General features: G+C 35.2%; 1 protein-coding gene across 8 annotated transcripts in view; it reads right to left on the bottom strand.

The window, feature by feature from the left end:
- The window catches only part of LOC129239340 (uncharacterized), a 41,089-nt gene that overhangs the window by 5,683 nt on the left and 10,260 nt on the right, over positions 1-25,146 (bottom strand). For 2 of the 8 annotated variants that reach the window (XR_008581834.1, XM_054874779.1), the window contains 4 exons: positions 7,582-8,227; positions 2,444-3,176; positions 2,101-2,260; positions 1,873-2,041 (listed from right to left, as the gene is read on the bottom strand). Coding sequence is in view for 7 of the 8 variants with exons in the window: in XM_054874779.1 (XP_054730754.1) it covers positions 1,873-2,041; positions 2,101-2,260; positions 2,444-3,176; positions 7,582-8,095 (1,576 nt within the window). In the remaining variant the exon portion in view is untranslated. The other 6 variants (XM_054874778.1, XM_054874785.1, XM_054874782.1 and 3 more) reach the window with 6 other exon arrangements.

Raw genomic sequence — 25,146 nt, 5'->3', positions numbered from 1 at the left:
TCTGAATCCAAAAAACGAAACAGAATTAAAATTTTGGTTGGGATCAACAAGTTTTTGAACAACTTGATTTTCTTCTAAATTTATTTGATACCATTATTAGCTTATTCCTATATATGGCGGCTGCCGTAGTCGAATGGGTTGGTGCGTGACTACCATCCGGAATACCAGGTTCGAATACACGGGCATCAAACACCAAATGATAGAAATTTGTGTTTTTCTAATAGCGATCACCCCTCGGTTCGGAAAAAGCTCCTGATAAAAACAAAAACATCTGCTGTTCGAAGTCGGCTCAAAACTGTAGTTCACTCCATTTGTGGAACAATATCAATACGCACTCCACAAATAGGAGGAGGAGCTCGGCCAAACACCCAAAAAGGGTGTAAGTGCCAAGCATACAGATAAATGCCAATCATACATATAAATATATATATATATATATTAGGTCGGGTCGATTTGTGGGGAGGCAAAAAAATCGCTCATTGCTCTGTGAAAATCAAAATAAGAAACTTTGCCGAAGGAACCATACCTCTAAAACGAATTCTGATGTCCCCCAATTTGGGTCGAACTTTTTAGTACTTTTCTATAACTCACTTAAATTATTTTTTTCATTTACATACGTTCTGACTAAATAAATTTCTTAAAAGAAAAAATAGATATTATTATAAATAAATAAAAAATATTATTATAAATAAATAAAAATAAAGAAAAAACATAGCCATTTAGCTGATTTTTTCATGTAAAGGCCAAAAATGGTGATATTTTGAAATTGGGGGACATCAAAATTCGTTTTAGAGGTATGGTTCCTTCGGCAAAGTTTCTTATTTTGATCCCTAGAATACGATTTTCTCAGAGCAATGAGCGATTTTTAAATCGACCCGCCCCATATATATATTATATATATATATACTTATATAAATATAATGCCTGTGAGCATACTTAAGTTGTTATTTAAGTAAAAATACTCATTTTTTCATTGACTATACAAAAACAGAATTGTTGGCCCACAATCATGCTAGGAATATCGCGCATCTCGTCTAACACAGATTTAATTTACTTTCGAGTTCTCATCTCTTCATTGGTGGCTTACATGAACTACCAAGGAAAATGAAATAATGATGCCACGGAAGGTCTTGGACTTACTGTACTTGTAGTTCTATATCTTTTCAATTTACATTGGAATTTAATACCAGTCGATAACTTTAAGCATTTTACGGACCTAGTTTTCTTTTCTGAATCTAAACACAAACGTGAGAAATCTAACATAATTATATCGTTACTGTCCGATTTCAAAAAGTTGCAATGTATTTTTGAGTGGGGCTAACAATGCACCGAGTTAGATGTGAGGTACGGAGACCCGCTTTATACCCTGAACAGTAATGGTCGTTATATCGCAATATTATTATGTTGTACACCTAATATCCTATGCTACATGCTTCAATGCTCTAAATCTTCTAATGCCTGTTGGTATGAGGGATGGTTTCGCGTCAAACAAATAAACAAAATAAAGAAACAAATTTTCCTTAGACATTTAAGATCTAGTCTATAATATTTTATAATTTAGGTTAGAATGAACTGTTGTGCCTTGGTGCTGATTACGGTACGATGTCTGCCTTCAGAAACATGCCATGGTTCCTCTTGTTTAAACATGGAGGAATTTTTTATTGTTTTAACTTTTATTTTTTGGTTTATTTTTTTTTTTTGTGCTCTATTCGAAAACCAAATTAAGTAAAGCGAAAAGGATTTTATTGTATTTTGGGATTCGGCTTCCCCAAATTACACTTATGAGACCCGTCTTACTTTTTGTTTTATATAATATTTCCTGAGGCTCGAAATCGGTTATAATGGACGTGAAATTTACCAAGCGAATCATACCTTTTTCACAATTGTTTATGTCGAAATCCAAAAATGGTCCTGGAAACATTTGCTCATACTTGGGACCCAGCTCCCTCTTCAAAGATACAAGTTTAAGTTGTGAATTTATTTTCGTTTTGGCTAAAAGCTCCACTTCTGCTTCAAGTTCCTGGTCTTTCTTTTTAAGGGTCTATGAAAAAATATCCGAATTATCAACAATTATAAGCAAAACTCATAAAAATATCCTACTTTGACATATTTAATTGCTTCCCCAAGTATTGCCAAATTCGAGGTCTTCTTGCGTTCATCTTCTTTTAAAGGAAGCTGATTTTTCAACTGCTCGTAGCATTCCTTGAGATGTGCCCGTCGATTTTTTTCCAATTTATTGTGAACTTCACGTGTACCAGCCCTGAAAAATAAAAATATGGTTAATATACAAAAGGTAGCTTTTTCACATTCATTACGTATGCACATATGGAACTGAATGTGTATGCATACATACTTGTATGCATTCTTAGGAGGATGCATATACACATGCACATATGCGCGTACGTGTTTTTATGAAAAACTTATGTGTGTAAATAAAACGTACCCATTGCTGTTGGAGCTGATAGTTCGTCTCCGACCACTGCCGCCGATCGTGGGTGTCACGTGCATTATTTGAGAGCCCACTGCCGCGTGTTGTGCTGACATCATCTGCAAGTAATGACTGCCGATCGAGTTGTGTCGCGGCGGTGATTGGTCACCACTAATGCCCTGCATTGCGTTTCCATCCTCAACAATCATTTCCCCAAGGTCTCCATTGTTTAAATGTGGTTGGTTAGCTGGAATTTTATGGGAAAGTGAGAAACTGCGTATGCGCGTGTGCGTTTCATCAACTTTTCTACTTGGAGCGGGCGGTGGGGTAAGAGGTTCGGAAGACTTATAACGTATTGATTGTGGGGCGGAGGTGCTGTTGATCAGCGAAAATTTGGATGCTGCCGAGTGATGCTGCTGCGGCTGTTTTGGTATGCTAATCGCCTTAGACGATGCACCACCTATAGTCGCCGCCGGCGAAGCAACGCGCAGGCCATCATTCAACAACATTTGTTTGTTAGCAGCAGCGGTCACGACAACAATGTCACCACTGCTGCTATCTAAAAGCCTATATGCTTTCGATTTAATGTGATGACCACTGTTCCCCATACTCTGCTCCTCTTGTCTTGGCTGTGGGAGTAATTGCAGTTGCTGTTCTCGCTGTTCATTAGAGCTATGAACAGTCGGCCGTGGCGAGAATAATGCATTGAGTTTCGAGGACGAATTTGAATTTGAGGAAAATGCATCCTCTATAAAAAATCGAGAAGAAAAAAAACACAAAACAAAACAAACAAAATAAAGTTGAGTATGCATGCGAAAAATTAAAAAGTTAATCTTGGCATATTTGTATGTATGTATGAAGTTCATGCCGATACCGTATATTGGTCTAAATATAATGAAAAAGCAGTTATGTATACATAGGTACTCATATAACCACATATTACATATGCATAAGTATGTGCATATGTATGTGCTAATGTCAGTATGGCACAATATAATATGTCATATGTAATACTTACAGACGGACTCTTAAAAAAAACATTCAAAAGTTTTTGCTTTTAAACCAATAATTTTTTTTTCATTTTTAATATTTAGATTCAACTTAAATTAAGATGAGATCCTAAGCCGCAGTCGTAATTGATAAATACTTCAAATATTGCATTAAATTTTAACAATTTGCGATTTCACGCTTAATATTTATGTGTATATAAAATAAAATCACAGGGTGTCCTTTCCGTTAAGTGAAATTCATATACGTTCATATGTACTTGCGTATATACCTATGTCACATTAAATGCAGTAAAAAGTGTTTCCGCACTGGATTCCAAACAGAATTGACGAATTCTGTGAGCAACACTTTTGTCGATTGGTACACAACCGCGATTGCCACTAAGGTTCCAAGCCGCAACATGTTGCTCAAGTCGCTACCCGGCAGCACTTAAAGCACTGACTAAGCAATGCAACGGCCATCTGGTCGCCTGAAACTAGTGATAGACGGTGGAAAAAGATAGTAAGGGACAACCGATGAATGCTGTTTAATGCCAGTCTATATACTATCTCGTCAGTGTAGTTGAAGAAATGCCTCCTGACTCACCTGGGAGATGATTGAACCTTTAGCAAATGCCTCCAGCGGTGATTTCTGCGGTAGCAACTCAGCAGAATTCCTTACTGAGCATCTTACTATGCTCCTTAACCGAGAGCATGGTGCCCTGGTTGTGGAGATGTTGTGGGGAAGGCATCCCAAGGCTGTCCTAATGACAGTATTCTGACAAGCTTGGAGCTATAATGACTTTATACTCTACAGAAATATCAAATCCCAGTATGGAATTAGAATTACCAATTCTAATTAACCAATATTTTTTATCGAGATGATACCGTTACATTATACATTCCACGAAATTCAGTTAAAGACACCTCGCTTTGCCTTAAAACTTTTTCATAAAAACTGTAAAGCATATAATTTTTTCACAATGTGTTGTAATATTTACTTAGAGTCGGACAAATAAAAAGTTATTCATTTAAACGCAACACAAATTTGCAATACTATTTTTTCTGAAAAAAAATCAAACTTAACCCGGGGTTTGTCGCTAGGCAAATACAAATGGTCGCAACCGGGTAGAAATTACCATATAGTATAAAGGTGTATAATTAATTAAATATTTATTTTACGTAGAGAGCGCATCCAGAATGCAGAAAGGTATTACAAGCGGCAAGTCACGATAATTTATAGAAAAAAAGTTAGAAGTGGTTTTATTACCTCTGTGGTATTTTAAATGTGAAACTCGATTAAACGCATTACTTTTTAAATAAAACAAAAAATTATTCGGAAAACGCATGACAAATGTATGTATCAGGGCAGTTCGTGCGTTTTTTAAAGGTGGTTTTAAAATTAATAAAAAAGATGTTTGAAGTATTTATTAATCAATAATATATTTTCTTGTTACTCATATGGGATTGAAGTCCACGGAAAAGGTGATAATCACAAGTTATGAGGTCTTGTGTTGTCGTTGTGAAACCAAACATTGCGTCTATTCACTAAAGACGGTCGATTTTTTTTAAGTGCCTCATTCAGGTTTGATAGCTGATGGGAATAATAATCAGCAGTTATCGTCTGGTTTGGTTCCAGAAGTTCATAATAAACAATATCGGCCATATCCCACCAAATAGACAGGAGAACCTTCTTGGGGTGAAGGCCATCTCTAGGGGTCGGTTCTGGTGTTTCATCTGTATCTAACCATTGGCGTTTGTGAACAGAATTACTGTAAACGACCCATTTTTTTCACCAGTAACGATACGGTTCAAAAAACTTTTATTTTCAAGCCGTTGCAGCAGCTGACAACACACATTCACTCTCTGTTGAAGGTTGGCGACGGAAAGTCTATGCGGAACCCATTTTCCCAGTTTTGAAACCTTTCCCAACTGAACCAGGTGCCTGTGAACTGTTCCATGCGATGAATTTAACCTCTGAGCTATCATATCGACTGTCAAATTTGGCTCAGCTTCCACGAGTTCGAGCAAGGCGTCGGAGTTAAAGACTTCAGGACGACCAGCGCGCGGGACTTCCTCCATGTCGCAGTTACCACTTCGGAATTTTGAAAACCACTTTTGCGCAGTCCTTACACTCACAGTATCCTCTCCGTGAACAGTGTTTATTGTTGCAGCAGCAGTTGTTGCATTTTTACCACTTTTATAAAAAAAATACAAAATATGCCTCTTATACGCATTCGAAGATTCCATTTTATTTTTTAACAACGACATTTTGAAACTCCAAAAGTCGAACTCAAGATCATTATTTCATAACGACGTTATCTAGTCCTTCTAAGATATGAAACTTAGGTCTTTCAGAATATTCTGGAAGAGAAATACTACCATGATAGCCCCTCTAATACTTGAATGTTCTTCTTTCGAAGCTTGCTTCGGGAGGCGCGTGATGCACGCATGACAGTGTTATCTTATTGAAATATGGCATTAGGTCCTCTATCAAATTAATCAAGGCCTTGCCCAACATCTGAGTTCAAGTGTCTGAAAATTTTAGGCGGGAGGCTTTCAAATCATACCAGTAGTAATTTAAAACAATCAGGATCCTCGAGATATAATATTTTTCGTCCCTCATGGGCCCACGAAATGTACTGTCTTGCAAATTCTAGCCTGGCCTGCTTGCATGGCTCGCTCAAAGCTGGTTTTGACTTAACTTTTCTTTTAACTAATTGATTACCACCTTCTGAATCCTAGGATGTTTGCATAGTGGTAATTTTAAATCAATTGCTCTCAATCCTCTTTTTCAGCCCAGCGCGAATAAAAGCGGATGCTTGTCTCACAAATAACTTTTGGTGATTCTTATTTAACCGGTTCTTGATATACTTTTCAAGTTTTTCTTAAGTATGAACCTAAGTAACTTCAATTGATAGTGTTTTTCCTCTTCCTATGATATGACTTTTTGTAAAGATTTAAGTTGTATTGAAATTAGTAATAATTAAATAAAATTTAAAATCCCGCGAGAATTCTATTGATATTACGTTCAACTTACTCATTTGAAGACACCGAAAAACAACGTTGAAAGCAATAGCGCTTTGAACGGCTAAAGAAATAGGCTAAGCTCATTTACTACTGACATCCACACGCTAAAAACTAATTAGTCCAAATAAGACTCCTATTTTCTGTTCAAAAGAAAACAATTTAAAATGTAGTGCTTAACCCACTCCTGGAAATCGTGACTGCACTCTTGTCTATGTTAACAGGCTGTATTTCTATTTTTCGGTTATTAGTGATTTATTCGAAAGAGCAAACATTCACATTATTTATGGAACACGAATTCATTCATGTGGCTGCTTCAGCTGGCTTTGCGGTAGCGCATCCTATTAACACAGTTTTCCAAGTGATGGTGGAGGTTTCTGGCTCCATCTCATGAATGGCTTGATAACCGCCTTAAGGGCCTGAATGGGGTGTTCGCATAAAATCCACCATTGTAGGCACCCTACGAAGGTGGCCACCCTCTGAGGGGCCCAATTGGCATTGGCGAAAAAGCACTCACTGTTCGTTATTCTTGTCTTAACATCAAATGAAGATAAGTTTGTTTTATAGCGATTGTCGTTCGGCAAGCAATGACAAACCTGCGAATACATTTTCGCCGAGAAAGAGCTTCGCGTGAAAAAGGTTATCTGATATTGACAGGCTATATAAACTCCATTTTAATATAAGCTTTAAGACCCACTCAGGTTTTGCTCGTTTGCCATTTACCATCAATCGCTTATACAATTTGTGTAGTTGTTGTTGCTTCAAAAGACAAAGCAAGAGCTTAGTTATGTTTTGTTTCATTTTGACAAAATTAACATAAAAATGAGCGTGAAATCTGAGAGAAAATCAGGTTGTACTTCAAAGTTAAACACAGTTCATAATCTACGCTTTATGCAATCCTATTAAAATCTATCCTGAAACAGGAGTTAGAAATAAATTAAACAAATGACTATAATCCACAACTTTGTCCCAATACAAAAAATATAATATTTGAACAAATTTAAGAATACATTTTCGAAACTCAATGTTTGTATGTATATGTACATATGCGTTAGGTAACCTGCGATTTTATTATGGAATTCTTTATGCGGATTAATTAATGAGGCCTTCCAGTGCATTAAAAAAACTAAGAGAACTTACCAGAAATGCAAGCTTCATTAACTCCATCATCTGTCGCAGCATTTGTTTGCGTTGATAATTTCGAAGAATGCGATGCTCTTGAACTACTTTTCAATGCCGCGATTGTTCCACTAGCATTTCTACTACTGAAGTCGTAATCATTTACGATTCTGTTGCTGTTCTGCTTAGTTTGAGAAGCTTTATTTTCAACTACCAATTGACTTCCTGTTAAAGAACTGTTGTTGGTTATAATGACACCATTGGTAACATGGTGAAATGTGGCACTTGCAGCTGGTGCTGAGGAGGATACTTGTTGCCCTAAATCCGCTGTGTTGCGTGCGCCCTTTGCGTTTATAATGTTGTTGTTGTTATTGTTATTGCTAACACCACCCGTTGTATCGAATCCCGTAGAGCACTGACCAACATAGCAAAGCTCTGCAAGATCAGTTGAAGTCGCAATTGGTGATCTTTTCAATTTCTCTTGATGCTCAATATACTGAGCTGCATCTAATAATACTTTCAAGCCTGTCGACATAGCAATTAAAACAGCTTCAACTGGATGATGCTTTCTCAAAACTGTGATATTCTATCCACTAGAAAATCAAATGTCCGGAGTACTTTCACTTTAAGGTGTGGAAGAAAAATTTCCAACTCCGGATTGTCAAAACTGCAATGAATCAAAATTCTTTTATTATAAAAATATATTAAAAGACTGATTAAAATCGATACCAATGAAATATAAGACAAATGTTGAAATAAAAAATATTCTGATATATCGCGTTGCCGCCCAAATAGGTATGTATGTATAAATACGGCCCTTAATAATAATTTCATCAATACACCTTCGTTAACTTTTTATTTTTCAAATTTATTTCAAGTTTTCAAGTTGAACATAGCCTTAACAGCCTTAGAGAAAGCTATCTTAATTACATGGGTTCCAGGTTACAGTGGCATAGGGAGAAACTGCTGGTCTGATGACTTAGCTAGACGGGGGACCCTCATGACGATTTCACCGCGAAATGAGAAGATTGAGAACTGTGGTCTGCTCCTGGAAAGATGGGCTTCGTGCAAACATGGAAAGTCGTGAGATTCTTCTGGCCACGGGTAGACAGGGGGCTTGTAGGAACTCCTAAGGCTAACAAAGCCGCAGCTCTCGAACTGTGTGGGTAGCCTTACTGGTCATTGTTCGATAGGTATACCTGCGGTGAGACTTGCGATTGCTTCAAGTGCTTTCTGCGGAAGCTGTCTTGAGTCTTTCAGCATCTTCTCCTCAGCTGTCCTGCTTTCGCCGGGCTAAGATTCGGACATCTTGGCTCTCTCTTTATTACACCTGTGGATGTAACAGGTCAAAATATCACACACCTGATGAATTTCATCAGCACCTTGAACCGGTTAACAAAATTGTAATTAGCAACCGTTTGGTCGTCATCCTTCTCTAATCCAAAGGCCCCTCTTCCTTTTTCCCCCTGATGAATCCTTCTCCCTCCGCTTTCCTCTGTATGGTATCCCAATGGACGAATTTGATTCTTAATCCATGAGGGCTCTCACATGAGCATCCATTCATGCTAACCTACATGCTACAAAATAAAGAGTTTCTGCATTGGCAAATGAAATGTGGTCTCCGATAGATCTCTGACTTTTTACTTTCGTGTCGTATAAAATTTATTTTTTTTTTTTATAGTTAGAGTGTCTATGTGAGAAAATTTCGCGTAATAACCTATGGTACATATATTGTATTTATGTTTCGGGAATGTTTATAATTTTTCTTACTTCTTATTTAAATTATTATTAATAAATACCTAAAAAGTGTTTATACTTTAAAATATGCTTTAATAACATTTTTCCATGAGCGTATTCCGCACAGGAGTGCTATGTTACGTAGAGAGTTATTAGATAAGGTTTGATTGACAACTCAAGGCGACTCTCTTTTAAGGAATATAATGTCAAGATGCCAGCAAACAAACCAAATAAAACGGGTAGGATTTTTTTCAAATTATACATTCTAGTTAAATACATTTTGCCTATTAATACTTATGTATATAGATGTGCAGGGTTGCATTTATAGTTATTAAATACATTTAGTTCGGCTATAATAAAATACCCATGAATATTTTGCAAACTTTTTTTTATTAAAAAAAGTAAACCATGCCATTAAATACGAAAACCTTCTGAATGGTTGGTCGCGTATGTTATTTTAGTTGTCAAGTTCAAAAAACTGGATAGTTCTGTTCACTACAGAATAAGGGTTCGATTTTCATTATAGATAGGTAATTGATTAAAAAATAAAATACACTTTTTTTAGTATTCCACGTGTTCATAAATGTATAATAGTAAGCTTTGATTTTAAAATTTTAACAATAGTCATTATAAATGATTACTTATAATTTTACGAGATTTATGTTAAAATGGCAAACATGGGGTGCATGCAATAAAATTAAGTTGATATACCTAATTCATTAACAATTCCATGCGATTTAATTTACAATAATATTTATAAATTATAAGCTTTATATCGTCTACTTAGACTCAAATATCCACTGCGCAGCTACCAATTTGAAATTGATTTTCAGTTATTGGGTTGAGTACATATCATTTTTTTATATCTTAGCAAGACTAGTTCTATAAGTCTAGGAGAAATTATTCACTACTTTTTAGCCCATTTATAGAAACGTGGTATATTGAATTTATTTATTTGTTCTAGTTTTTATTTTTTTCTAAACATTTACCCATGTTAAGTTTTAGAAGATTTAATGCTTGGCTTAAAATTGTTATTTATTAAATTTTGCTTAATAATCATACCATTGTGTCTGGCTTTTATCGAAATTTTTTATGACAAAAATTATCATTATAGTAAAAACACCTGTCGATTTAGGTCGACTTGAAGTCTTGGCAAAATGTTAAAATGTTCGCATTTTGAAAATTATGTCATCAAAAAAATGGCATAATGAAATCCAGGTATTAATGACTACGAATTGAGAGAATAAAGTTATCCAATCCATAGTCACCAAAGTTATCCAATCCATTATTATTCCTCCAATATTATTCATAGGGGTTACTAACTCGAAAAAACCTTGGCTTGCTTTTCTGCGCGCATCCTACAACAGATATTCAATATTCACGTTTCCACCGATTTATAAATAAATAAGACAAAAAGTTAAAACAAGTCAGTATGAAATCATTATTTTGTCTTACTTGAAAGTTCGAAGTTTACTATTAAGTACCGAGACTCACACTGAATAGAAAAAGTAAACGAGTTTGCGGTATGTCAAACGATCGTCAGACATTTAATGGTGTACCTTTTCTTTGAGAACCTGTTGCTTCTGTAAACAGATCAGTATAGCCATTGCCTTCTTCGCAATAGAGTTTTTTTTTTTATTTTGCCGGCTCTTATCTTTGTAGGCTCATTCTTTATTGCTTGCCAAAAAGGTCGCCCGCAAAGTAGTACAGCATCCTAGTGTTAGAGCATACGCTTCATTCGCCGAATGTTGTGTCGTGTGACTTCTATTTGTTGTCTAAAGAAAATGCTAGAGCCCGTCAACAAGCTTGTCATCTATTTAAAGTGCTGCCAAGGAAGCACAGGAAAACTCTATGTGTGTTATAAGAAATCGTGGGATTCTCGTAAAACTTCACCTTAAATCACTGCAAGCCTTTAGTTGTATGATGTAAAGTAACAACAAAGTGATATGCCCTTAAAACTTTAATATAAGGTTGAAGTGCTTGAAGAAGGTCAGCTCTATGTTCAAAAATTAATGACCAAAATTCAGAGGAATGCGCTTACATTTTCATATGAAATTCATTATTATTATTATTATCAAGGGGTTCAGCACTGCGACCTGAAGGATCTACTATACCCGCTTCATGGATTCATAGTATTTCTCTGAGTCCAACTTCCTCCATAAATTTTAGTACAATGGCAGTGTTCCCATCGTCCCCAAGGGGTTCCTGTTCTGTTTCGCTCAGCCTGTTAGCGATGAGTTAATGCCCATAACAGAGGCTATCGGCCTCAAGAAACTTAAATCTCAGCAGAAACGAAAAAACCATTACGACATTATGACTTGTGTAGATTTTCATTGAGTCTCTCTGCTGCAAATTTCATTTATGGACATTCATGAGCTAAATATCTAATTTATAAAACATGGAAAAAATAAGAATGGAAGGAATTCCTTCCACTAGAAAACAATCGTGTCAGTTGCGCAGTACCTCCTTTAAAACTGTTTTTCTTATCTACATACATACAGGGTTGCCCATATTCGACGGACCCATCTGGCAACCCTGTATCTTTTGACAGAGACGTCAGATCGCTTAATGACATACCGCGTTGGAAGCGTCAGTCCAAGCAGATTTTTACCATGGAACAGTACACGCCACACGAGCGCTCCCAAATTATGGAAATTTACATTCAACAAAAGAAGTCAAGAAGAAGAATATCGCGATATGATAACCACTTTTGTGATGTCAATTATTCATCGAAAGCGTATAAGGCAGTTCTGGTTTCAACAAGACGGCGCTCCACCACAGACAGATCGCACCACAATCGATTTTTTGAAGAAATTGTTTCCTCGTCGTTTTATGTCGAAAAATGGCGATTTTGACTGGCCACCGCGTTCGCCCGATTTAACGCCACCTGACTTCTTCTTGTGGAGATATTTAAAATCAAAGGTTTATATTAATAAGCTAAAGACCATAGAAGAGCTCAAGAACAACATCCGTGAGGAAAAAGCCGCTATTCCAGCCGAAATGTTAGCTAAAACTATGGAAAATGCTGCAAAACGGGCACAATACGCCGTACAGGCTCAAGGCGGCCATTTGAGAGATATCATATTCAAAAAGTGATGTCAACAAATCTACTTGAACCAAATAATATGATTATTATCGTCAACATCAAAAAAATTGTGTTTTTCTTTGATTAAAAAAAAGCACATGGGTCTGTCGAATATGGGCAACCCAGTACTTATATTTGCTTTCGCACTAGCCGAAGCTGTGATTTAGTCGACAGCCAACATAACGAGCCTAACAGTTATATTAGTAAATGATAAAAAAATGAGAAATTCGAAAAAGCTGTACAGAGTTCTTCATGCACATTCCGTAGATTTACTAACATCTTCCATATCAAATTCTTTATAATGCCTTTTTCCAAAGCTAAATAAAATTTTCTGATTTTTTTAAATTGCAATCAGCCGTGTTCGAGCAGTTGTTTTCTTTGCATTGAAATCTAAATTCAACATACTGCTAACTTTTCGTAAGTCTTGTTAATTTCCCTATAATCAAACATATGCAAAATGCATTCAATAGATTTGTATCTGACACTTTATAATGTATGCGAAGTTTACGTTATCAGGCATTTACACTCGTCCAAGAAGTCGTTGATCAGATCGCATCGAAGTAACATGATCAGTGCCCTATCTACGTAAACAAGCCGACCACATATCCCCTTATATGTCAGCAAATCAGCTGATTCCTTCAAGATAATGTTCCTAAACCAATAAGTATTACTGTCCCACGACAGTCAGTTCTACGTAACCGGAACGACTTGGATTTATGTTCGGCCAAGGACTTTCACTTCAGCAGCATTTCCCATACATATATGTGGTGATACAACAACACCAACAATAATAATAATAATATAGGGTGGGCCATATAGCGTGTGCTTTTTGAACTACCTATTTTTTTGAGAATGATAACACAAATGACATGTCAAATGTGTTCATAATTTACTTAGAGGTTTGACTTTTACGAAATGGGACGCTATACGCTTCAACAAAATTGGGAAATATTGAAAACCTATTTCCAAAGCGGTGAGTCTTCTTCTTCTTTTCTGATTTTCACATCGGTGGCTACGTCAATAAGCAAAATTGTCGGATTCGGGGCTCAGAAAATCCACACGTTACTGTAGAGAAGCAAATGCATCCACAACGAGTCACTGTTTGGTGCGGTTTTTGGTCTGGCGGCATCATGGAGCCATTTTTTTCGAAAATGAGCGAGGAGCCGCGGTTACAGTAAATGGCGAGCGTTACCGTGACATGCTCAACGAGTTGTTTCCAAAAATTGAAGAGGATGACATGGACGACATTTGGTTTCAGCAGGACGGTGCAACTTGTCACACTGCCAAAGTTACACTGGAACTTTTGGCTGCCGTTTTTGAAAACCGAATAAATAAAAAAATAAATAATTGGCGCCTACACTTCTGTTAGGTGTTTGACCGAGCTCCTCCTCCGATTTGTGGTGTGCGTCTTGATGTTGTCAACATTAACAGTTAAACACTGTTGGACGACTGCACGCATTTTATGAATCTCAGGAACACAAGTTTCAACAACCATCTTCCATCGGAAATACTAAAGAGCTTACTTAATTAGAGCGGATCTGAGAAAATTGATTTAAACCATAAGTCTCTTTACTTAAACATCTATGTAAATATTCTTCCGTATATCCTATGAATTTACCTTTCACATAACTTAATTTCTTTAATTCATGTGTTGATAGTGCCTAATAATCGTTTCCAGAAAATTAACTCTCTAATAGCTTAACTTTTGTAGTAAAAAAATAATCTTATTAGAGTAGTGGGCCGTAAGCCCTGGCAGCTAGTGCTCCTTTTTTATTGTAAAATAATAATTTATTGTTATTTTCCATATATTAAATAAATAATAAATAAATTAAAAAAAAAGTTTGAAAAAATATTGATTCGTTTTTTTTTTATAGCCGATTCAAAAAGCAAATTTTACATGGCCCACCCTATAGTATTAAAAGAAAGCTGCTGTGTTAATCCAGACTTATTGTTTATAACGTTGCACAAATCTAAAAATATGTATTAATTAATAAATATGATATTAAGACAAGTTTAGGAGAAACTTAGCAAAGTTTTTGAATAGCATTTTCACTTTACTTAATAATAATTTATTTTTCAAAAGAAGCATTTTTACAAAAAAATTTGCCTTCTAATACAAACGCAGAAATTAATTAAAAAGTGAAATAGAATGCAACAATGCTTTTAACAGTTTTATATTTAGAAATTCGCCAAGTAATACAATTATTTTCAAATTTAATATTAGAATTCGATTGCGAAAAGTGACATTCAAACTCTTTAGGCTAAGAGCGTTCAAGCTAAAAATATAAAAATTTAAGTGGTGATGGAGTGCCTTAGAAAGCTTAGCACACTTAGCATGACCAATCAACTTCGAATTGAAGGAAATGAGATTCCTAGCAAAATCGCATTACATTAGCTCAGAGTCCTTCTGCAACTGGGGCACCCTTTGTCCACCCTGACTAGGCTTGAAAAACTCCAGAGCATCTTTCTCCTCTTACAACCGAAAAACCTTCAAATATTGCATGAGCTTGTGTCACAACTTGCGAATTGTCACGAGAGTTTTCACTAAGCCTGAAAAAGCTGAGAATCTGCAAATTGTGTGGAGTAGAGAACGAAACTTTAAGACGCATACTTGAGCTTTACCTTACAATGATGCACAAATCCAAAGGAATACTGGAGGTAGATGGTAAACGGCACGTCGAATTCCAAGGACTTAGAGTCCATACTAAAGTTATTCTCGAAAGTATGATCAGAAGACCTTATCTGAATCCTGGAAGGAGACACAACAAATCCCGAAGTTGCAATACTCTATCCGCAACTTAATAATAATAATAATAAGCCAGACTAAGCCACTGCAAGGAGTGGTCGGGTATAGTTAGTCAATAAATAAAAATGCTTCTCTTAATCTTTGACCAATTAAATAATGAAAATAACCCAATGAACATAAATTGAATGAAATTGAACTAAGCTTGAGAGAAAAAAAGAGCAAAAAACTACTCCAGTTGCACAAGAGGTTTTGTTTCAAAACACCTGAAAACCAACACTTTCAATATGATATTAAATACTTCGGTTGAAACACAAACAAAAGCGAATTTAAAAAATAAAAATAGAAAATTATTCTGCTTTGGCCGCAAAGTGGCATACCCCGGTGTATTTCTGCAATAAAGAGGTGTTTATAAGAAATTGTATAGTATGTATGCTGTGCGGGGGCGCGAAAGCTGTAGGGATCCCATTGAGAAGCAACATTAAGACGCGCACCATAAATCGAGAAAAAAGGTCAACCCTTAAGTAACATACGCGTCAGTCTAGAATATTATTATTATTGTTAATGCAGGTGAAAACTGTTAATGTACAAATTTGGATGACGTGAAAAGATTCGTATATACAATGCATATATGCATTCACAACCCATAAATACATACTCACTATATGTATACATGGAAATATATATCGCGGAACAATGAACCTTTATAAATATGTAGTTTCCGACATGTATGCTTATACAAAATGAAACGCAGCTCATTGAATTATATATAAATATGTATATATGTATATCCGAGTACGTACGCACCTGTGCATGTAAGAAATTAAAAACAATGCTCTACTAAACTACGCACTTCTTATGCAGAAAAGTCAATCACACATACATATGAATGTACATATTTTTAATATATATGATACCAAAACTGGTGTTATCATAAACAATTTTAAACCACATGCACCACTCATTTATTTTCATCTCATATTGTGAAAAGAACAAACACGCCGGTACTTAGTATGGAAGCAACTGAAAATAAAAAAAATGCTGAGTCCAATCGGTACTTTTCCTTATGCACATGACAGGGTTGCTGATTCATAGTGGTAGCTTATTTTGGAGAAGACATCTCGTTTCGTTCCATTTCCATTTTGACAAGGCCAACCAGACCAGGTCAGCACTAATCCTGCACATCATTGCTGACGTAAAGCAATGTAACAGTACGGGGAACTTCAGTTTGCAAAACCTACACATCCACTAATGCTAATCATTGTAAAACACTAAATGACCACCAAACACAAACATTAGTACGTTACGATTTTCTAAACCCACTAAAACACGCACTAGATTTAAATATACGTACATAATATTGAAAAAATTTATTTGACTGCAAATTGTTTTAAATTTTCTTGTTCTTGTATATATTGATTGAAGAAGGATTGCAAAAAGTCATGCTTCCCAATTGACGAGAAGCTCTCCAACTAGAAACAAGTCTATTTTCTTCCTTTACATGCGAAATAGTACATACATATTTACATATGTGTGTAGTACACTTTACAGCTTTTTCCACATGGTATACCTATTTACGAATCTCACAACACATGCGCAGAAATTGTCCTTAACCGGGATGGTATAGTATATCACTCGCCTTTCACATTTGAAAAATATGCACACGAATTTCATTAATTATATATTTAAATATATACATATATAGATACGCCATAAAATGCTACCGGAAAAATGTAAAGCTTTTATTTTGTTGTAAGAAAAGTCACAGTATGTGCATGAAAGCTATAAAATCACGGAAATCTCTAAAAAAAAGTAGTTTAATTATAATAAAATCAATTGGGTCTCTTTTATTACAAAATTATGGCTTCACATTTAATTAGTTAAAATAAAAAGGATAAACATAAAAATTATTCAAAACAAATCTGATGTTTCCCAGGAAATTTTAGGTAAAAATCTATTTGAGCTTTTGTAAGTTTTATCTTCATTATTAACAGCCCGATAGATTACGCCTTTAGAAAACCGAAATTAGTTTATTTTTATTTATTTATTAGAAAAACAGCATTAAATTTAAGCTCAAATTGATGAAAAAATTAAATCTATAAAAAATAATTGATCAATAATTTAAAAAAATTTAATCCGGTCTTAGTCGAAATATTTAAGATAATGGAACCTGAGAAATCCGGTTTAAAGGAGAAATAGTGTAATTCCAGTGCGAGCAATACATTCATACATAAACACATCCACCTGTATGGATGTTTGTGCATACTATTTAGTAAAATACCCCAAGTGGTGTTATTATCACTTAAAAATGATAAAATCCCTTAAGAGTGTTAAACTGTAATACTTTCTAACTTAATATATTTGTATATGATATTAATTGTCAGGTGTCTGCTATAATAAATAACGATGAGGTAAGGATAAGCGCCCGCTGATCCTATTGATGAAAAACAGCAAACATTACGGATATTTCCTCCGACAGTCTGTCCTACGTTACCGGAACGACACGGATTTATATCCGACCAAGGACTGTCACTCCAGCAACATTCCCAAAACATTTAGGGGAATGTTTATGCCATTACAACGCCCACTAATTAAAAAGCTTAGTCAAGTATTACAATTTTAATCTAAATAAGCTATTCTTGCATATAACATATGCGTGCTTTTATTGCATTCACCTCTTTTTCAGTTAGTACTAACCTTAAAAAGACAGCTGTTAAAATTTCATCATATTCTATTTATGAGTTCGTGAGTTATTGTACTAAGAGCAATTATTTTCAAAACAATGGTTCAAAAATAACATCGTGTTTTACACTGTTTCTTGATGAGAAAATATACCATTCAAGCGAAGCAATGGCTTGAAAAGTGTGGGGGGGGACTCCGCTCCATCAAAAAGAACAATAAAACCATGGTTTGCTGACTTCAAACGTGGTCGTTGAGACACCAATGATGCACAACGCAGTGGACGTTCAACACGAGAAAACATCAAACAAATCCACAAAATCGTTATGAACGATCGAAAAGTGACGTTGCACAAGATAGCTGACATAGCAAAGATATCAAAAGAACGTGTTGGTTGTAGGAGTATATTACATAAGCATTTAACTATGAGAAAGCTCTGTCCAAAGTGGATGGCCGCGTTTGCTCACTCTTGACCAAAACCAAAACAACGCACCGTATCAGAAGTCAATCAAAAGAAGGGCAAAACTACATGAATTGAACTTCGAATTGCTCCCATATCCACCATATCCACCACATTCAACATATCCGGCTCTCAGCGATACTGACTGACCATTTTTCTCCGTTAGGCCCGGGACTTTTCAGCCCATGTGTTACGTTAAATAATTTAGATGAAAATTTATATGAAATGCCTTGAATGTGGCCACTTCAGTCTTATCTTGTGAATAGGAAAATCAATATAAAACAAAAATGATATGATTTTGTAGGTTAAAATATGTTCACATATAGTACATAGATGATCTCGATTTTTGAGTCTAATTAATAATTATGATGGTTCATAACAGTCATACGGTCATTCATGTTTGAGCTGAAACAAGGCAAATTCGAGATTCGAGGCGAGATTCGGCGCACTAGACAGGGCTAGTTTGCTGGGCGACAGCCCTTGGTCGGGAAAAACCCGAGTCATTCCGGGTCTGGATATTTTAGCACCACCTAAACACCGTGGTTTAACACGTTCTCTTAAACCCACTCATCGAACACCTCACTCCCTCTAGACCCGACCTGTCTAAACACCAGGTTTCCTGGGCCTTTCGTTAGATGAGGGCCTTTTCAACTGCTACAACAACAACAACAAATGGATTCGATAACAACAAAATTTACATGTATTTTGTTTTTGCAATTTGCTTGCTCGAACGTCAAAATTTCAACTTGAATGTAAACAAACAAATAAAGCAACAATTTGAAATTCCAACCAGCAAATTACAAACAAGCAAAAAATAACAGTGGATACTGCGAACCCATCTTGTGCGAATTCGCCTCCTAGAGCTGAAAAATCCATTCACTTTATATTATATCGACAGCTTCTTGTGTGCAACTCTTTATAATCGATTGTTTTTAATCTAATTAGCATTTTTTTTTAAATGTCTATGTAAACTATCAATGGAACTGCAAATCTAACTTTGATCGAAGAAAGATAAAAAAAACAGATACAGCGAGAAAGAAAACTAAATGCAGTCTAACTAAGGAATAAAAGTTCTGATAAAAATTATATGCCAGTTATTTTGTCAACCGCCGAACATCCGAGCAGAGCGGACGTAATAGAAAGGCAACTAGTTAAAAATATGTCGTAGATGGCATGCAGCCATGTTATGTTCATCATATTTGAAAAGTCGTGTTAACGTATTTAACTATGTACAAAATAAACCAGTCTAAACTTGTGGAAGGATGCAGGATGATTCGGAAAAAACACAGGAAGAGTTTGAAAGAGGTTTCGGATTTTCTCCACTTATAAGTGAAACACAGCCTAGGGATATTTATTTAAAACCTGTCATATTCTGCCTAATATTTGAAGGAAAAGTCCACTCTTAACGAAATTTCAATTCGCATTCCTGGTGCTCGCATTTGCTGTCCAGTGAACTAAAAATAAATACCCCTATTAGGGCTGCCGATTCGGCGTGAAATTTATGCATAATTCATGGATAAAGATGACCGATCTATAATAATGAGAGAGTAAATTTCTGCAAACAAGACCGTAGCATTGTTTTGAAGATCTTCCGCTTCGCACTAAGAAGAATAAAAAAATACTGGATTACACAGATAAAAGTGGAAAAATTAGCGTAACTTTGTTTAGATACTTTAGAACTAAGAAGGGAGTGTCAAAAGAATAAAATTCTGTAAACTAAACGCAAAAACTGGATTAGCTTAATATAAGCAAAGACGGTTGTAGAAAGGAGACTTAATAGAAGAGACTGATTGAAGAAAACTCTACAATTACGACAACTCAGCGGCTGAAATACTGTTTGGCTTTGTGCTTTGTGAACTAGCGAGTGGATGAGCTCTCGTTCCAACGCCAATCGGTTCCATGCTACCGGAATGATCCGAATATATATATACCCGGCCAAGGGCTATCACTCCAGCAGGATTCCTTAAACATTAATGTGGGAGTAAACTATTACAACAACAACCGGCACTCAGCGATTTTGAAAGAATCAGTTGATTTGCTGATGTAACAGGGAATGCGACAGTATTTGTTTACAACAGAGGTCGGCAAAAAACTGAGATTGTGTTGGCCATATACAAAAAATTAACGCAACCACCGTACTGCGTCCTGGTTACTTCATTGCCATCTGAACTTCGACTTATTGGGAGACTGATTCAACTAACCTCACTTAATACCAGACCTTAAGAGGTCAAAGTGCACTTAACACTTTTTTTTTATTTCATTCACCTTTCTCTTTGTCAAATCCCTTAAAAACTACCAATTTGCCCTTAATAAGTCTGGGCAAATTTTAATAACTCGTTATCAAAATACACGCGTTTATACAAAAATGGTTGTGGCACTACCCACCCATTTTCCAAAATTTGAATTTCATCGAATCCATTTTTCTAAGTTTATCATTTGTACCAAATTTGAGTAATTTTGCTCTATTTATAACAGAGGTCACTTTTTTATTAAAAATTACCGTTATATGGGAAGCGGGTGTGGATATTCACCAATTTCTTCCATTTTCAAAGTATATGTTACTTATCTTTTTTCAAGGTAAGTGTCCTTTGTGGAGTTATTCTATTTAAAGCATTGTATTAGCTTTTCCCCTCTTTCAGCAGTGTCGTTAACCGTCCTTCACACTTCTCATGAAAAATACACGTACTGCTTCCGACATCAATACTATATTAAGATCGGACAAAAACCACGCATACTTTCGAATTCGAAGTAGCACTTCCTTGCTTGTTTTTAATATATAAACAAAACTGTCTAAAGATTCTTCTCTTCCCTTTATCGCATCGGCATTTTCAATACGATTTGATTCCGGTTCGAATCAATTCTAAAATGGTTTTTTTTATATTCTGCAGAACTTAATTTGAATTTCCACCTGGGAACTATTTCAGACCTTGTAAAAATTTATTGCCATGTAATATAAAGGTTTTTCGGTGCTCTTCTCTATCCCATAAGTATGGGATGCCTTGGCTCCAATTCTAAATTCAACACCTCACAGATTCTAGGTAGGGAATTTTCAAATATAGAACACCCGAATGCACATATTTATATACATATACCGGCATTTCCACATATTATTGGTCCTGACTTCAGAGCTCAGCGTAATTGTTTTTATCGCTCCCAATCCTTATTTCATTGCACCCACTTTCTGCAATATGTGCCTGAATATGTACACGTATGCGTAAGTATTTAAGTACATATTGAAGGTCCAATGCAGCTTTATAAAGGGTCTTTCAAAATGGTGTGTTTTTGATGGTGAAAGTAATCGTCCGAATGAGTCGACAATAAAAACGATGGTGAAAAATTTCAAAAAACTTGTTCAGTCGAGGATAGAAAAAGGACTGGCAGACCAAAAACTAAACGTTCTGTTGAGAACAACCTTCATGGTAGACATTTAATTTAATTAATAACATTCATTTTTCACATGTTATTGTTAAGAGCTGTATTTTGAATAGTATAGTTTATAGTAAAACCTCAAAGAATATAAAAATGTTAGATGTTTTGCTTTAAAACAACATCTAGGCGCGTCTAATGAAAGACCCTTTATTTTATTTTTCCTAGTGTAACTTGCCAAAAGAAAAATTCTTATTGGGACGTGTGCTGCTGCCATGATATTTTGCATTACTCTTTGTTATTTTTCTGCTTCTCGTGGCTTGTCTGGGTGTCTGACTCTCTGGGCTGACAGTGGTTGAAAATATGTATTTTGTTCAAACTTTAACCACCCTTTCTACTTCTTACTACTAAACATATGCAAGTGTCAAATATGCAGAAGAGTTTACCGTTCCACTACAATTCCCTTTTTATTCTCTATGTTTTTGCATTTTTTTTTTTCATTTCTTTCCATTTAACTTTTATTTTTGTAGTATGGTGTGCACTGTGGTGTTGATTTTCGTTTCTTGTTTTCGATTATACAAAAACTTGACTCTATATTGCTCTCGGTCCACGGGAACTTAGAAAGAGCGATCAAAAAGTAACGAAATATATGTATATATGTACATATATATATGTATACATATGCAACACACACACTCATTCTGTTGTTGCTTGAATTTGCTTGTGTACGTGTTCACGTGTTGTTTTTTCGTTATTGTTGTCGTTAATGTGGCGACTGTTGCTTTTGTTGCGTTTTACAGTGTTTTTCTATAAACTTGTATATGTATATTGACAGCGCAGAGATGTGTTTGCGGTAATACTGATTGTCTTTGTTTGCCCTCTACTTGCAAAGTCGATAGCCACGAAACAAAAAACACCAAGATGGCCTAAAAATATACGTATAATTCTTATGTATATTTTGCAGTTAATTTGTTGTTTTGATCCACGTCTCTGTAACATAGATACAAATCGCACGCATACACGTACGCACACTCACGCCCAATTGCATATTATATATGTATGAAAGCATACGAAAGGAAAAACAAAAAAAGAAATATCATAGGTACGAGTATTATTCTAATGAAAATTTACAAAATTCCCCCCTTTTCACATAGCACATAAACTGTTACACTTAGACCGTTCAAGTCTTCTTTTTATCCCGATTATGTATATTTGTTTTAATGAAAGAACAAAGATGACGTGTGATTAAAAATTATGACGATGACTCGTTCGCAATTCAATTATCACGAGTATTTACATATATTTGCTGGTTTCTGTTTTATCAAATACTAAAAAATTTCTCTTTACCGATTCACAAAATTGTATGTATGCGCGCGGCACTGTTATGTCTATCTGCCTCTGCCTGACTAACTGGAAGCCCGTTTCTAGTTATTACGTTTGTTGTTTTTAGAGGCTCTCTCGAACTCGATTATGTGGCGAACTGAACTGCGACATGGATGTGTTGTATGTGCTGCGTTTTCATCAATACTTCTTGGTGTGAGTACTTTAACTTGTACGTCACTTTTCAGCGATATGCACGCCTATACATATACATATGTATACACATATGTATATGTGCTGGCAAGATGTGCTTTTAGTACAAAAATGCCATAATAAAACCAAAGGCCCACGAAAGTATCTAAATTACGACTATGACCAATGAACCCCTGCAAAATTGGAACCACAACGAAATCAAAACGTTGCACAATTATCTCAAGCGCAGCTACACTTATGTATGTGTATATTTATACATATACGATTATTTGATGGATTAAGAGCACCGGAAAAGATATGTACCAATTTATATACATGTATGCGTAAGCATGTATGTAGCTGTTTGCAAACAAAATGTTGCCATAATATTAATTTTCATATATCTATTGGATTAAGCAAAATTCAAAACCAAGCATTTAAATTCCTTAACTACAGTAAAGTGTTACTTCATATAAGACAATATTTTATATCTTTTTTCACAAATGCTGTTATGCATAGTTTATGATATTTTCGGTGTTGCTGCAAAAATTGCAAACATCAAAATTTTAACGTGAAGCTGCACAACTTGGCGGAATGTTTTAAAGAGTTTTAAATAAGAATAAGGGGCTTCTTTACTTTAAAAATAAATATAAAATTCGCTTTAAGAAAAAAGGATTACTTTATATTCACATCATTATTTCTATACACATACCTAATCGAATTCATCAAGAGCTCATCTAGATGCAAAGATATCTTTAAAATTCTTTAAGAAAAAGTAAAAAATTCAGTCTAGAAAAAATTATTATTGTATATTTACTTTCATATAAACGTTTAAAGCAAAGAAATTTGAAGAACTGGAAGATATATTAAACTGTGAATTACCACAAAGGCGCGTGCGCTCTCTTAATAATTGTATCACTACTTCTCTTTGACGATATCAACAATGCAGCAGGCTTCTTTTCTACCGCTCTTACAATCAAACAAGGCGAATCCACACAAGGTGAACTCGCTATAGCAGTTTGTTTTGCGACTGGTTGGAATGTCAAAGTGCCGTGCTTCTTTGTTGTTATCTTATTTGTTTGTTTACATTCGAACAACCCAATAACACGTTCACATATAAGTAGATTATCTACTTTTCCAATCCGTAATTAAAAAGCGAGATTACCCATACAAAATTTCTCCCCCAAAATCTGAGAATATAAAATAATCCTAGATTATTACCATACTTTTTGACATTAAACCCTGTATTTTCTGTGTAATAAGCTATTATTTTATGCGTGTAAAGAAAAACGTCAAAGTAAAAACTAAATAAAATGGATGCCGGCAAAGAAAACAGGTTTGTAGACATAATTCTAATAAAACGTTTTTATGTATTATTAACTATGCATTCATATAACAGAAAAAAAGCGTTTGTCCATAAACGTGTGTCCTCTTATTACTTATTATAAAATTTAATATCGAATGCGTATTGCTGAAATAATTTGTTGAAACCCCAGTAAACGTCGTTCACGAATTTCCTCCAATTGTTTATTACTAGTAGTCAATTGCGAAATTAAATTAGCTATTCCTTCTTGTCTTTTCTTTATATCGTTAATAATAATTAAACAAACCTATGAAGAAAAACCTTTCAAAACAGTCTTGTCAGCTGATTGTCAATTTTGTGAGCGGGTGGATTAATTTTGTGGATTTATTGCTAATTAATGCGTATGTGAACGTACTTTAATTGAAAAAAACTAAATACATTTTAATGTTCTTGTTGTGCTTGATCGCCTTCCATAGAAACCTCACAATAGTAAGTTCTTATTGGATGACTGCAAAATAAACCGCGGCTTGTCAAATCAGGCGAGAACTTCCCTTTGATCAAGCTATTTAGCAAGCCGTTTAAAGGAAATTCAACATTAATAGATTTTCTGGTCGTCATGTTGAAGTCAAATCACTTGTGTATGGGAAAATTGTCTCATTCGTAGCAAAAGTTTCATAGAGGACATCTAGAGAGTGAAACAG

This window comes from Anastrepha obliqua, chromosome 2 (genome assembly GCF_027943255.1).
Source record: "Anastrepha obliqua isolate idAnaObli1 chromosome 2, idAnaObli1_1.0, whole genome shotgun sequence".
NCBI lineage: Eukaryota > Metazoa > Arthropoda > Insecta > Diptera > Tephritidae > Anastrepha > Anastrepha obliqua.
This window is presented reverse-complemented; position numbering and strand designations above follow the sequence as displayed.